Source organism: Daphnia pulicaria, chromosome 5, assembly GCF_021234035.1.
Source record: "Daphnia pulicaria isolate SC F1-1A chromosome 5, SC_F0-13Bv2, whole genome shotgun sequence".
Classification (NCBI taxonomy): Eukaryota; Metazoa; Arthropoda; class Branchiopoda; order Diplostraca; family Daphniidae; genus Daphnia; species Daphnia pulicaria.
Window position 1 is genome coordinate 682,615 of NC_060917.1, and position 16,338 is coordinate 698,952.

The 16,338-nt window shown below is 40.5% G+C and overlaps 1 protein-coding gene across 1 annotated transcript; it reads right to left on the reverse strand.

The window, feature by feature from the left end:
• Positions 1 to 724: 724 nt before the first annotated feature.
• On the reverse strand, positions 725 to 15,733 carry LOC124340673 (neuroglobin-like). The gene is made up of 3 exons (XM_046793292.1): positions 14,706 to 15,733; positions 3,375 to 3,606; positions 725 to 3,290 (listed from the first exon to the last, which is right to left on the reverse strand). Exons 1-3 carry the CDS (start codon positions 14,924 to 14,926, stop codon positions 3,117 to 3,119), a joined length of 627 nt encoding a protein of 208 aa, XP_046649248.1. The 5' UTR covers positions 14,927 to 15,733; the 3' UTR covers positions 725 to 3,116.
• Between the last annotated feature and the right edge of the window lie 605 nt (positions 15,734 to 16,338).

Here is a 16,338-nt window from a genome sequence, read left to right on the forward strand (position 1 = left end):
AATCCAAAGGTCGATTGTTTTGGGAATAGAATATTATCTGGCCGGTCCAGAAGTCTAGAAATTCTTTTAAAACTTTGACCCAGCTACCGACAGAGCATTGGGAACATAACAAGTTATATAGCTAGCTGTATTGATTCAGGTCACAGTGTGTGCCCGCAATCAGGCTCTATTTATAATCCCGCAATCAGCCCATGGATAAAAAAATAAACTTTCATCACTTTTAATCGAATTTTCACGTTATTATAGCGGCTGTACATATCGACCGAGGTTATATTTATTCCTTAGACGATATATAACGTATAGATAAGCCGCTGTATCAAACCGTTTAATAACATTTCATATGCGATTCGATTGTTTTCTATTGCGCAAGAATTTTCCCACCGTCGATTCATAGATGCGCATTATACCTCGGCACATTTAATTGAAATGACATAAGACGAGACTTGTTGATTTTTTAATTTTTTATATATAATTTATCGTCGTCATCATAGATTTTCACCAGCAGTTTCACAGAGACAATAATATAGACCAACAGTAATAACCAACAGAAGCATTTACATACGTTATTCCGCCATTATCCATTCATTCAACGCGTCATCCAGCACAGCACACACCAAATACATTGAAATTCATTTCTTCCCCATTTACGACAGAACTGTAAATGACCATATCAAAAAATCAACTTTCGTTTTATTTTTAACTTTTTTAGGATTTTTTTTTATTTATTTCTGAATCAAAACTAAAAAATTCGTGTGAACGTGGGATTGACGTCATGGGAAAGAACAGACGCGACATGACAGCGCAGTTCAATGTCTTACAGTAATTGCAATTCAACTCAACAAATCGTAATTGACTCTTATGCTTTTATGCTGGGAGAGAGAAGAGGGACAGAAAAGTTGGTCTATATTATTCATGTCCGGATCGATTGACGTGTGTGGGTTGTTGGGCGGACATGTTTTATCCGCAGTTGATGTCTAAGTATAGATACTATTAGGACCTTGTAGTACAGACTTGAAAATTGAAACGATATATAAAGAAACAAATGATCTGCCCCAGCGCTCGACGGTATATTTCGGTTTGGTCGTTTCAATTGAAGATGATGAGGGTTGATTATTTCGCTTCGATATTATACATGTGAAGAGAGCCAGCACTGAGTGGGGCTATTATAAATGTAACCTCTGATTTAATTCACTCATTTTCGGTAAAAAAAAAGAGAGAAATAATTCGCAACAAATTGCTTTTCTCTTTTGATCTCCGCGCTCATTCATCTCGAATAATCCGCAGGCTATTCTTGTTTGTGTTCTCTCGTCCATTTTTCGCCAATTCATACCGGATATAGTCTTTTTATTTTTCCATCGCCCTTTATTTCCGTTCCGCTATTTTTCCGCCCAGGTGATTTCCGCAGGATGGATAAAAGCCAGTTCTTATCCGCCGCGTCCGTTTATATATAAATCTAAAAAAGAACCGACGCCACTTATATACGTGGTGGCTATTACTGGACATCCGATCTCATATCCCGCTTACATGTTCGGAGAAAATGGACCGACGATGGCTGCTGCACAAGCACACTATAGATCGTTGATTGTAGGGAGTGACAGATTGGGAACAATCAATATCAGATATACAAGCCAAAATGGTGGTGGTGGTATACATATAGGGCTCGTTTAGGTGTCTGTTGTGAGCGCTGGGCGTACAATAACAAAGGAAAGAATGGACAGTGATGATGTAACAAAGGACCACCTCACACATCAAAATCATCCCGACTGCTGCTGCTGGTGGAGACTAGACAGAAAAACGATGCAAATAATATATTTACAGAAACATGGCAGCATGATTGAATAAGACGCCCAATCAAGCTGCTTATATTATATGGTACATGCAACACTAGTATAGATTCAATTTAGAAATAGACTCTTGTTTATCGACGGCACGGTTTTACAAGTCAAGATTCAGAACGCGTCAAATACATCGCCCATCAATAAACTTATCAATTTTTATGTCGAAACAAACCGAAAAAATTTGAATTTTACTTGAGCCACATTGTGTCTAGAGAATAAGATATATATATATATAGAACGCGTGTATCATCTTGTCTTGTGTGTGTGTGTCAATTCAATTTTTTCCACCCAACCCCACCCTATTCTGTCTGGCTTTTGTTTGTTTTTCATCACCTCCGGTTTTTTTTTTCCCAATTCCATCAATCCCGTTAGATATATTGTCGCCCCCTTTTTGTTATTTCGTGATTGATTTTTTCTATCCTCGATTGAAATTGCTTTTTCTAGCGTTGGTGGGTGTGTCTCTCTCTATCCCGGCAGCAGACAATAAGTCTCGGTCTATATGGCGTTTCTTGTGTCGTCAAAATTGAATAATAGAAAAAGAATCGACTAATCAAATCAGGGCCGGACGAATATAGAAGCAATCAGTCACGGCTTTTTTTTTTACCAATCTATATATAATATTCATTTCTCTTTCTGCCTGTCGACATATCTCTATTTGTATTTAATATATGTAGGGGGCTGGATCACTATAGGAATTAAAAGTTGTACGGAATCTGTTTTGTTTTTGTGCGCTCAGCTGATGAAGGGACAGGGACAATTGCGCCAATCGGCTGGAGATTTGAGCCTTCCTCGCCGTTGCGTAATCATCTACACACTGGCATCATTAGCGGCTAACATACACACACACGTACAGAGAAGAGCATCAATCATATGGCATAGGCTACAGTGTGTGTGTGTATAGTACAGCACATGGATTTTTGCATTTCAAGAGTTTGGTAAGTTGTTGTTGTTGATGTTGTTGCGGAGGCAGCACTTTTGATGAGATGACGCCAAAATGATCCAAAACCGGACGGTTTTTTTTTTCTTGTTGACGATGTGATGACCACAATCACACACACACACACACACACAACAGATGATGCGGATGAGAATGTTGTTGATGCAACTTCCGGTATTTTACCAAACGGCCATTTTGAAATATGAACGACCAGACCAGCAGGCCCTTTTTTTGTTTTTTTGTGTTTCAAATATTATATTCAAATGACTGAATCATATATAATTTAATTGAAAAATTTAAAAAAAAAGACCATAGGATCATGCATATATATAAAACAGCGACTATGACGACGGGCCACCGGCGCCCGCTAAATGTTGTTGGTGGGCCTTTTCGTAGCCTTCGACCAGGGTCTCGATCACCAAATTGATGGACACTTTGTAAATGTTTTCAATGTTGTCCGTGTAGCGGTCTCCCAGCGTCATCTTGACGGCCTCCAGGAAAGGATTGCGGATTTTCTTCAATTCAAAATAAATTAAATAAAATAAAATAAATTGGCCGGACAGAATCAAATAAGAAAATTTGGTTTTATATAGACATACCCAAAAGTATTCCTTTTGGAATCCGGGTATTTTGTAGTGGGACTGGCCGACCTGGTGGAGGTAGAGGATGAACGCGTCGACGTTGTCCAGTGAGCGGATGCTCTCGTCCAGGGTGGTCATGACGGAGACGGCGTGCTCGGCCAGCTCCTCGCTGCTGGCCTGCTCGTCTCTCGTCGTCAACTTGTGGAACTTTGTGAACAAATTCAGCAGCTCCTGGTGCTCCTCGAACAACCTGTCACAAACAGCAGCAACAAATCGAATCATCAGCTCATTTCAAATTCCGGCCATTCCCAACTTTCTTTGTCTTTTCTATATGCAAAACAATTCCCGGATGATTCCCAATCAGCCCCCGACGGCCTATGCGCATCTATACAACACCAGACATTTCAGTTTTCTTATATATTCCATCTGACGTTATTTACGTAATATATAGAAGCGACTGCAGCATATAGAACTATACCAAGATGATAGGGCCAAAAAAAGAGAGCCGATTCCAATTTGCAGATTGTAGCCTATATACTAGATGGGCCAGGCGCTCTGCACACTTTGTGCGTGTATTATACAATGTCGGCGGCGCACCGAATTTCCATTTCTTTCATCGCCGTGGGCGACATATACATAGCTATATTTTTTTTAAAATAGACCTTCTGCTGCTGTGCCAGCCAACTTTATTTTTCATGTTTCCTTTGATATTTTATGTGCGACGAATATGCAAAGTTTCTATAACAATCGATTCGCCGGTCCGCCCATTTATTTATACAGCTCGGCGATCGATTTTTGTATATAAATGGCTTCAGACCCTTCAGTATATTCAGTTGCCGTGCGCTTATATGAAAATGTTGGATGATGTGCGCGCTGGATGAATATACAGTCAGCTAGAAAGCGGAAGTGACTGTCTACAAGGTAAATACACGTGGCGATCGCCATTTTTCAAAGGGCAACATAACAACGAAAGGGAAAAAGTTAATAAATACAAGTAACAATAACTCTATCCATTATCTTTTATCGACTTATTTTTCTATATAACAAACGCCAATGTATTTTAGGCCTATATGATAACTTCATCCACATCAGCCCCAAACTGAGCTGAGAAACGTGTGGGGGGACTCTATATGAGTGACGGAAAATCAAACGCAATTAAATAGGTCAAAGGAAAGAGAGTCAATCCATTAGGTCGGATGATTATTTATTATATAAAGAGACCGACGGGCGGTTTCTTCTTTTATATTCGGCCGAGATGAAAAGGGGGGGCCGCAGTGTTTTCCTTTGCCGGTGCTGCGTACTGTATATCTCGGCTGGCATTGATGTATCGAACGTCTATATCTAATATAATAATATGACGGAGCGCCCAACAGCAGCCAGCAGCTATCTCATGTGGCTTCTCTCGTCTCTATATGTATAAGAAAGAAATCATCAAGCTGAGTAATGAGAACAATTTCGTCAATGGCTTTCACACACGTCTATGACACGTCACATCCTTCTTCTTCTCAGAGATTCTGGCAAGTTCAATTAGATCTTCTACAGCAGTGCCTGTTAGATTTTTCCCCAAGCATTTTCGCCATGTATAAATCACCCTCTTATTTCATGATATTTCAGAGTGCCCATAGCAATGCCAAATTCTCCTTATTTCTCCATCAATATAAAGCTGCATCACGTCAACATTTTAGTTGGATAGGTCTCATACAATTTGATTGGAAATCGATGGACTGTAATTCCACGCGCCCAACTCTTCGGCTGCAACTTTTTTTCGATTTGATATCCGCGAACCCTTGTTGTCCAATCCAATTCCCTTGTATCTATTGTCATCGATTGTCATCATGTCGAACGTATATAGGATATAATAATATGCTATATACAGCCAGAGCTAGAGAAAAATACAATCTCTTATATATATAGTATAAGACGTCTTCTCCTCTATTGATATGTGTGTGGGCCTATATCATCTGCCAGAGTCATCGACTGTTGATGGGCTTTTTTTGATCTTCTTGTGTGCTGTGCTGCTGCTGCTGCCTTTTCTTTTCTTCATCTCCGACCGTTTTTTGTTCGTTCAAAAAGCTCGGGAGAAGAAGAAGAAGAAGCCAAAGTCACCAGGGTGAAAAAGCGGAAGGAAGTCAAGTTATATTGTCTACACACAAGACTTTCGCCCAGCAACTATCGACTCTCTCTCATCTGTGTGATGTGTCGGTGAACTGTGTGACGACTCGGCTCATATTAAATCTATTACATATCACTTTCAACCCGGCAGCAGCATCAGATTCTTATATATATTCGATAGATGCTGTCAAATGGCTTTCTGGCATGATGCCGGAAATGGGGCCGATGAGCATGTTCCGGTTCTTAGATAGGTACCCTAGCAGATTTTTTCGCCTTTTATTTCCGAATTCCGTTTCTGCTTATAGATATATATATACGGCTGTTCCTGCGGGAGTGCTGGCCCTGGTGGCCTTTGTGTGTGCCACACGGTGGCGCTTCCATTGTCAGGAGAGGTCGGATCGTTGATCGTCGCCCAGCACAGCATCAGCGAAGAAGAACCAGCAAAGTCATTCGGGGCTGCCAGCATATAATAGACGCATACACAAGACACCATCCATATATCAAAGCAGTGCCGTGTATCGCTTAGATTACGCAAGTCCCTGATGAACACGACCTCTATACCTATCAGTGTATAATGTTTCGATAAAAATTTCCCTTTTGTATGTACATTTAAATGTTTCCCTATAAATAAAATGTCTATAGGGAGAGGTACGTAGAAGAGCATATTTATATGTAGGGGAAGACTTTTGTATATAACTCTAACAGCTATCGTATAGAGCCACTCCCGAATTTATATATTATATAAAAAACTGAATCTTTCTATATGTATAGAGTCTCTCTCTTGTTGGGAAAATTAAAAAAAAAAAAAGACCACGCCCTTTCAGATTGAGAGAGATGTATAGAGGGCCCCCAAGTATACTACGGTATAGATCTTATGGGCTTGATATAATACACTCTAGATTTTTACTCCCATTGGTACATCACACAGAGGATGCTGGCGGAGAGTCTATAGAGAAACTGGGGAAGAGGATGCTCTATAGCTCTCGTTTTGGGTGGATTCTCTCGATTGGAAATCAATATCACCGCCGACGAGAGGATGGAGGAGAGAAAAAGCTGCAAAAGAACCCGAGACACGAACCGCACACAATTGCAGCCACAGCGCATATAAGCGACCGACTCTATATGCTCTCCTTGTTGAAAGGCTTCTTCTACTTCTTTGCCATTATATATTGCCCCAAGTATTCTCCTCTATGTAGGTCATGTGTTCCTTATATTTGCTCAGCCTCCATGTACCGATCATTCACCAGCAGTTATAATCCTATACATAAAATAGACTCTTTTTTTTTAACTTTTGAAACAACTTTTCTAGAAATATAACGTCCATTTTCTTTCACCGGCGATGATATTACACGTTATTTCTTTATAGATTGTTTGGTGCAATTGGGTTAGTTTATTAGAGATAGAAGGTAAACTATTTATATATCCTTAGAATCTTCCGCTATCCTATTACATTTAGATTGTAATAACCCTTTCTTTGATGTTAACCAACATGTTATTAGGCTAATAACAAGAGAGGAAAAAATTTAAATATTTTACCTCAATTTTCGTGTATGGGTTTAAATCCTCTATTTATGATAGTAGCTCATATTCTAACTCTCTCTTTCTATGGATAATAAAAAGCTCCGTTTATATAAAAATATCCGTATCTATCTATGCGCTCTTTTAGCTTTAATCAGATACATGCAGAATACACACAGAAAAAAGACATGCAGCAGCGTCAGCATCACTCGAATTTTCGTTCCACTTGTTTCTTTCTTCCTTCCTTTCCTTTTATTCTTATACATTCCATTGGGTTGTATTAGATTTCCAAAAGACCCTTTTTTCTGTTCTATAGTATATATATCGCCTATAGATCTTTTTGACGTGAAAAATCTATAGATGTAGTACTATAAGTTGAAGGATGAGATACGATATATGGAGTAGATACACAGCCTTCGGCACTCTGCGGAACTATATACTCGCAATGCGGACGAATCTTTCCCGGAAATCAAAACAAAAATTGTTTTCATCGTTTTCTGAATTGATTCCGTCCTTGCTGGCGCGTTCAGCACAGCACATGATTTTTGGCGTGACTGTATATATCTATTATAGCTTGGCTTTTTGCCCAGGGGGGGGGGGGGTTCTATCTCTATGTACAGCCCCTGAGATAATCACTGGGTTCACGTGACACGGAATAAATGAATAAATATATAGAGCAAGCAGAGCAGTAGACGATACAGACGGATCTTATGTATAGAGACTAGACAAAATATTCGTGAAAGAAATTAATGATTGGACCGACGACGGCGACGACTACGAAGAAGAAGGAACGGAAGTTATACTACAGCAGTGAACGAATCTGGGATTGCAACACACGCCACCTTTGATTCCACTGGGGAAATGCGATAACCGAATGCTGCTGGTCGTCACGCACGCGTCGTAATACTAATTGAATTTTCAACCGAAACCTCTTACTGCTGCGGGATATATGGAAATAGAAAAATGATCTAATCCGCTTCTATAGAAATTAACTTTGAGTCTCTTTTTCTTTCATTTCTATCTTCTAAATCATTTGAAATGAATGTTATATGTCCTATAGCGTACAGCAGAATGATGCAATCGGAGAATCGACCACAGGATATAGAGGCCGCTCAGTTCCTTCCGCTCAATAACGGATATTAACAAACGGCAAGTCTTAATAATAAAGGTTATTGCAACCAGCATCACCGATATAATACCTATAAAGACCAAAGTATATATTGGATTCTGAGGCTTTAGACTATAAAGCGCGCAAGGGATCTTTCTGTTTATAGACGGGTGGGGGGGGGGGGATTATACATCAGAGGTCAGCAGCCGCTTATCAAAGCGTCTATCTCGATATAATAGGCTTACATATAGTCTAAATCGAATTATCTGTAAATATAAGAGTCAAGTGATGCGAAGACCAGCAAAGACTGTTTGTTATTACTTTAATACGTTATATCCGCGTCGATCATCTATAGGCATCTAAAATTACACAAATTAATGAAATAGACGCGTCATTTATGGTTTATATACGGTTATAGATTCTGACGTAAGTAATAATAGCACTTGTGGGAATTGTAACACAAATACATATATACGCAAACAATCAAAACATCAAAACAATGGAGTATATAGGATGTAATTAATTATATATAGCCGCAGCGATTCTGATCAAGCTGACTTGGATAGGAAGTAATATACGTAGGCCTATTTATATATATGCCAAAACAAGGAACGTCATTAGTAAATGTGTCACGTACATATAGATATTTAGTCTGCTGCGCCCAACCCCAGCAAAACACGGAGGAGGGCGTGCGGGAAAACCACACGCTCTAATTGGAAATCCGCATCCAGCAGTGTTGCTGTAAATATCTCTGGGCCTATGCAACAGGATGGCTCAGTCTATCCAATCAAGGATCGACTGATGAGATATGCTCTTCAAAAATCAAACTAGATGTAGTAGTACAGTAATATGTAGGAGTATAAAATGTATAATAGACAAGTGAACAAACGCCGTTGTTAGTAGGCTACCGCGTGAATGCAGACATTTCTCACATGCATAATAGTTATATCTTCGTAGACACATAATATAGTCCTCGATCTCCTGTATAAATCTTATAAGTAGACAGATGATGACATAACCGAGCTCACCCCTTATGCATCTAGATTCCCTCACTAATTAGAATCCTTCTGCATATATGCATAATTGGACTCTTATATATTTATCCCTAATTCGGTCCGACTATAACGATAGCTGCTATGTATAAACTTTATACATCACCACAACTTTATAAACAATAGTCAGACAAGGATGATTGCTGTCATTTCAACGTCATCATTTAGCCACTCAGCTTTCCTGTGCTAAATTGATCTGTTATTTAAGAGGCCATCGGGGGCGGTGTTTGTCAATTGATGGATCCATCTGCTGATGCCTTGTGTATATTATGGATTATTGATGGAATATTATGTATATAATGTCAATCCCGCTGTCTCTATAATAAATGTTTAAAACAAAAAATAAGAGAAAGAAAATAGACGGACAGATAACGGCAAAAAAAAGAAGCGAAGACGGACGGAGATGAAGTGACTGATTGGAAATAACGAATCAATCTATTTGCTGCCACCACTCGTGTGCATCAGCTGATGCTGTCACAAACTCCCGCGTCGCCCCTCTCCTATTTTCACACTTTCCTATATATATAGAGCAGCAGCAGCACAGCAGCAGTCGCTCTTATTATATTTTATAATCAATTTCCTGATTTGAGATGTATGTCCCTCTCTCCGTCCAAACGTCCGTCTGTATATAGCTCGCGTGTCGTCTATTACACATCTATAGGGCCTAGAGCTTAGACGACAACTCCCACACATAGCATATAATATCCTTGGCGATGACTGCTGTGCTGTTTGACTCGCTTGTTTGACGCAACAACAAAAGCCCTGAGGAAGCACGAAAGAAGAAGAACAAAGCCATCAACCGCCGTATATATATAGAGAGAGTATGTATGTACATATATATAAGTCTATGGGCTACTTGCTCCCGCACTGTGTGCGTTATATAGATGTGTATATGTACACACACAACACAGTAGAGAGAGAATAGAGTGTGAAGCAGTGACAACAGATCAATACTACTGCTCTGTGTGTTAGCCCCTGTATAAATATGACGCCACAGCAGAGGTCCTGTGATATACCTCGAAATCTGTGAGTCTTATTTAGCTGGAAATGGGGGGGGGAGCTGTTCTATTCATTAGGAGACTGAATCATGCTGGCCATATATAATTATTAATAGACTATACTTGGAGAAGTGTTATAGGAATAGCAGCAAAGTTGCATATTCCTAAATGGCTGATGACGCTTGAGCATCAGCACTCTTCCGTTTGTTGTTGTTAGTGCGACGAAAATTGACTCGCAGGCTATTAATAGCTTCTTGTGTATCTTTTACGTATATAGACAAAGTTGATGATAGATCCTATCCGATCCTATCCGCAAATTCTTAAGATATTACAAAAAAGCCAAAAAGGAGATAAAACGAGTTCGACTACAGAAATTGTTATCTGTCCCTTATATGTGATTGTTTTTAAACTTTGAAGAAAGAAATATATATAACCATTCGCCTTTTAGATTCATTCAACTGGACCAGCACGAGTCATCTTATGGTCTCTCTCTTTTATATATGTCCGAGTGAACGGCCAACTTGCCAATATCTCCAGCACTAGACTATTTGATGATAGCGCGAGACAGCAGCAGCACAAAGAGTGAAATCAAACGCGACACATCCTTATACAAAGGTGCTGCTGCTATATAGTAGAACTGGTGCGGATGGCGAACATCAAGCGCTGATGATATGAAATTGCTGTGACGCTCTGCGACACAAGACACGAATATGACAGCCAGCGCAAAAACCAAATAAATACATAAAGCCCTATCAAATAATAATAATATCAGCTTCAAAACTCTCGACTACCGATTTTCTTTTGGCTTTGAAAACAAGAGAGATGGCAGCAGCAGCGGACAAAAGAACATTGAATAGCTCAACAAAAAAGTGCTGCTGCTGCGCACACACAGACCCAAAATTCCTACTTTATTATAAGCATTGAACATAAGTTGAACAAATCAAAGAAAATGAAAAGAATAACCCAAATCTTTTTTTTGTAAAAAAGATGTACGACATCGTGAAAAACAGAGCAGAATATAAAAAGCCAATCGATAATATCTATATAGCTACAGCATCTATACTACGGTGCGCACATTTCTCTATCTATATATCCTCCTCCTCCGCTGGATGCTGGCAAGAACAAAGACAGCGTGGCTCTATAATATATACAGCCCATCAAGTCTATTTCTACAAGTTTTCGGGACATGTATATATCTTTCACGGGCCTGCGTCTTTATACATTTCCCTTTTTTCTCTCTCTCTCTCTAGTATACTATATAGCACGCGGATAATAGACAGCTCACATAACTCGCCCAGCTTTATATTAGGTCTGCTGCGGATACATATAGTGATGCATTTTGCGAATAGATTCCTCTTTTAGCTCTCTTCTATTTATATATATATAAATGGATTGGACTTTTGCTGCCGCCGTTCTCTTGTGTTGTACATGTCCGCTGTGACGACCAGAATTTTCTAGTGCAACTCTACCGCACATCCTCAGCGAACTCATCGCCAGATCTAATAAATCGATGGGCCTTCAAACGACGTAGTATACTATATAGGAGATGAAGGGAAAACTTTCATTTTCTTGTAATAGACTCGAGTGAAATTGAACGCATACAAATCTATATTATAATATCTAAGCCAAAGTGACAATATCAACACTGCTGGATGATGATGGAAAGTATATAGGAAATTTAATTATATGTTATACCTGGCCTGCTTTTAAATGAATCATAAATAAGTCGCTGACAGGATATAATAAAGATGTAGACAGGCCTCGTCTGTTTATTTCCCCCCCCCCCCATCGATTTCTATAAGGATTTTTATCCTTTTTATTTTAAAAAGAGAAATTTAAATTCTTATTATTTTCTTGATGGCCACTGTCTACAGAGTACACACACACTACATGTCCGTTACGTTAGGTTATGGATCGGATATGACTCGACTCTATAAACGCTGGCAGGGTAGGCCCTATACAATACACAGAACAGTCTCACGGTCTCTCGTCTATCCATCCTGTTAATGTTCGTGTTATTCCTAGAAAGGTGTGTGTGTCGCTCTTGATCACGCATCACGTATTCATCATCAAATATTCCATCACTTGGCAACACGAAAATAAACAAACAAAATTGTCAGAGCATCGGGTGAGCATCAGGGGGGAGCAGGGAGGACGAGTTGCCAAGGGCAATACTCACACACAAAACTTGAACGTTTTATCTTTTTCTGATTCGGAGAAAAAATTCCTGTACGAGGGGTCGCTTATTATTCTATAAAGCGCTTGTGCATACTGTATACGCACAAGGCACAATGGCCATGATATGGCACGCAAATATAGAAAAGTCATGTCTCTCTATATTCTTATATGTATATCGTGAGCTGGCGTTATATCAATGCATCCCAAATAGCATAGAGCATCAACTAAACTAGTAAGTATACAGATCAAATGATGATATAGAAATATTGTATATATACGGCGCCGAGTATTACATATATATCGATCGATCGATCGATTTATCGAAGGGCATCCATGTGAGGAATCAAAGAGATTCCGCCCACGGCAAATATATATACGCACGACACAGACAAAGAGAAACGAATATCTCTCCGAGTAGTATATGTCCTGTGCTGGACGAGTCGCTATTATATATATAAGGCCGTCCTTTTGGCTTTTATATACAAGTCTGTATATAGTTCGTTCGACTCTATATTTATATAAAATCTATAGCCAGCAGCCAGTCCAGTCCAGTCAGAGAGAAATGAAGAGTCTTCATCATGTAAAATTGAGTGGACATCAGGTGCTGCTGCTGCTGCTCGGGCCACTGCGCAGATCGTGATTGATGCTGGAGGGGGGAGATCTTTGTATAGAGTCACGCATCAGCACCCTGATCGATTATTAAATGAATGCGCACGGTAGAAGAGCACCAGTGAGAGCCATCCATAGCAGGAGCTCCAGACTCTGTACATTTATGTGTTACACGGTTCGACGATGCGGATAATAATAACGCCAACGCAACACCATTTCTTTTCCCGCGGTCCAAATGTTTTCAAGAATAACCGGAATTAAGTATATCGGTTATATTGTGTGCGTTCACTATACATAAAAGGTATATTTATGGGTGGATTGCGCAACTGTGTGTGGCGTTGTATTACTCCTATATTGTTCCGTTACCTAACACCGATAACACGAGCTTACTTAACTGGAAAAATAATAATAAATCGTTCAACATTGCGTCACATTTATATGTACTGGACCCTATATGGGTAATTTGATACCTGTCAAAGTATAAGGCTGAAATATTGCCCCGGGGGTTACATAACCTGCTTTCCTCGAAATTATTGATGAATTAAACTTATAACCATCAAATGAATTTGCTTAACATATTTTTATTTTCTTTAATCCAAAAGAAAAAGGTGTTGATGACATCACTCGAATCAAGAATTTCTTTTTGATATTGTGCCACCTCATCTTCTTATCTTTTCGCTCAACAGAAAAGATTTTATTTCATTTATTTCATTTCCTGTTCTATTCGCCTATTCGGTTATTTTTCGAAAAACTCATCGCGCGGCTTAAATGAAAATCCACACACGGAAGAAGAAGAATATGAGGCTGTGCGCCGGTGACGTCTTATGGGAGGAATTGAGGCCGGCTTAGAGACATAGGCACATCTATAATAGTCCCGCATGAATAATATATCAAAAGACCCGCTCCACACAGCATCTAGCTAGAGATATGATAGACCAGATTATAATAATATACTCTCTCGGTTGTATCTTTTCTACATAAGTACATCTTCTTCTCCATTTGTGCAGAATTCATCCGTTGGTCATAGATTTTCTTACGGCGCCCCAATAATAGCCTATGGTTTGAAAAATAATAAAAATTTTGGCGCCAATTTCAAATTGAACGAAATTGATGAGATTCCAGACACATACACTCTATACTGGGCAGATATAATCTACAGCTGATGTAAGATTGCGCAATAACGTGAGAGGATGATGGTGGGGTGTACATACACGTAAGGATGCGACGGTTCCCACAATTGTGCTGGCCGAATACACCCGCGAGTTGTGTCCTGTATAAATAAAGCCCTGACCCCCCCTCTTAAATATAGATGGGCTCAGCATCAAATAATCGGCTGAGATTTCTATATCTCCCCCTCCCTGCTCTCTGTACCCTATACACGTATAAGTGAAACTGGACGACGCTGAGATGAAGAGCGGGCGGGTTCAATCAGCACGACGGCCAGTACTGCCGATCACGTTCAAAAAAAGGGGCGGATCGTGACGTCAAACACGAAGATATATCCAAGTCTCTATACACGCGAGAGCATCAGCAGCACAGTGTGTATATAGTGACTGTCGGAAAGTCTATTGTGCACATTGTTCAGAGGCCATAGCCTTTTCTTTATGTAATAGGAACAATAGTTTTCACGAGCTGCTGGAGCTTGTGTCAGTCATCCTGCTGGATAGATAGCCGTCGGCCTTTTTATTTGCCCATTTTTAGACCTCCTCTACTCCGGAAGTTGTTTAACTGCTATTAACTTTAAATGATGTCTACATAGGAGAAGGGGTCGTACTTGATGAACATGTAGACTCCCGTGGGTTCGAGTGCCCGGCTGATGCCTTTCCAAGAGGCCAGCATGGAATACTTTTGGCGGGCGTTGAGCGGTAAACGAGGGTCGACGATGACGGCCGAGGCTCCACCTTGTCCGTTGTTGTCGTTAATGACGCCGCCAGCAGCTCCTCCTTTGTCCTTGGCCGCTGGCTGGCCGTTGGATTGACTCTGAACGCAACCCATTTGATCAACTTGATGATAATGATGTCAAGATGATGAATTAGACTTGGTCTCTCCTGCTGCTAGCCGGCCCACTCCAGCAATCGGCAACTTGTTTTTCTTTCTCGGAACCGACGGCCAGATGATGGCGAATCCCGCGTCGACGGGCAATCAACTTCACGGCCCAGCTCCAATCACCAAACTCTCATCAAAGGCTCTTTTTTTATTGATTGGGAGATTTTCTTCTTCGATATTTTTTCTCGATTAGAAACACACTGAGGATATGAACACACTGCGTGAAAAAAGAACGGCCTCTCAGACGCAGCAGCACCACTCACGAATTAGAGACACATCAGACACTGAAAAGTCAAAGTCTTTTCGACTTGCAGCAGCACGGCAGGACCTGCCCACGTCATAACCAAAAGATTGGCTCTCGATCGTCCCTCACTGCGGGAATTTCAAACCAAATAATTTAAAAAATGATTGCGCAAACTAGACACACACATGCACTACACTCTCACTCACATTCACATTCACGCACGGAACACTATGCACACACCACACCACACACAAAGTCGAGCGCTAGAATAAATGTCGTGGAAATTTCTTCGATCAAATCCGTTAAAAAAAACAGTTGCGCAATTGAATTTCACACAAGCGAATGAAATTATTCACGTCCGCGTGCGGGACTAATAGCAGAAGAGAGAGAAAGTGTAGACGAGTGGGAGAGAGTCGCACACTTGGCTTTTGGCGGGTTGTGCTGAGACGACTGCCAGCGCTGCTGTCGTCGACCCTCGAATTTCTCACGTCGAAAGCGCGCCCTATATACTATAGCGGCTGGACTAGACTCACGCTCATGTATACACACCCACCGAGTTCCTTCCTTCCTTCCGTTTTTTTCTTTTTTCCTCCCTCCCCCTCTCTCTGGGTGGGATTTGCCACGTCATAGCCCCGGAGAAAGTGAAAACGACAGGCAACCACCTACTACTGATCATGCGCGTCAACCATTTTCCCCACCCACAACCTCCTGTCTATTCAAAATCATTTCGGAAATATTTCAGGAAAATTTTAGTTCGACTTTCTCCTTGGAAAATGTGACGCAAATTGAATTGAAATGGGATATATAAGTCTATAACGTTTGATTGGACGTTGGTGGGGGTCGTCTATTGTGTGGCGAGATTTATATGATAACAAGTGAGTGGCTAGTCGCACATGGATACGTCAAAATGTTTTTGGCGGGTTTTTGAAAAGACGAAAATCGACATGAGACTGTCGGCTGCTGGGCAGGAGGAGGAGCCTATCTAACTGTCGTATAGTGAGGAGCAGTAAGGAGCAGCACTTGATTCATTATGCATGCATGAAGTGAAATGTGTTTCTCTTCCTTCCTGTATAGACGGTCGTGGTCGGAAACGAACGACAAGCGAAAAAGACGAGAG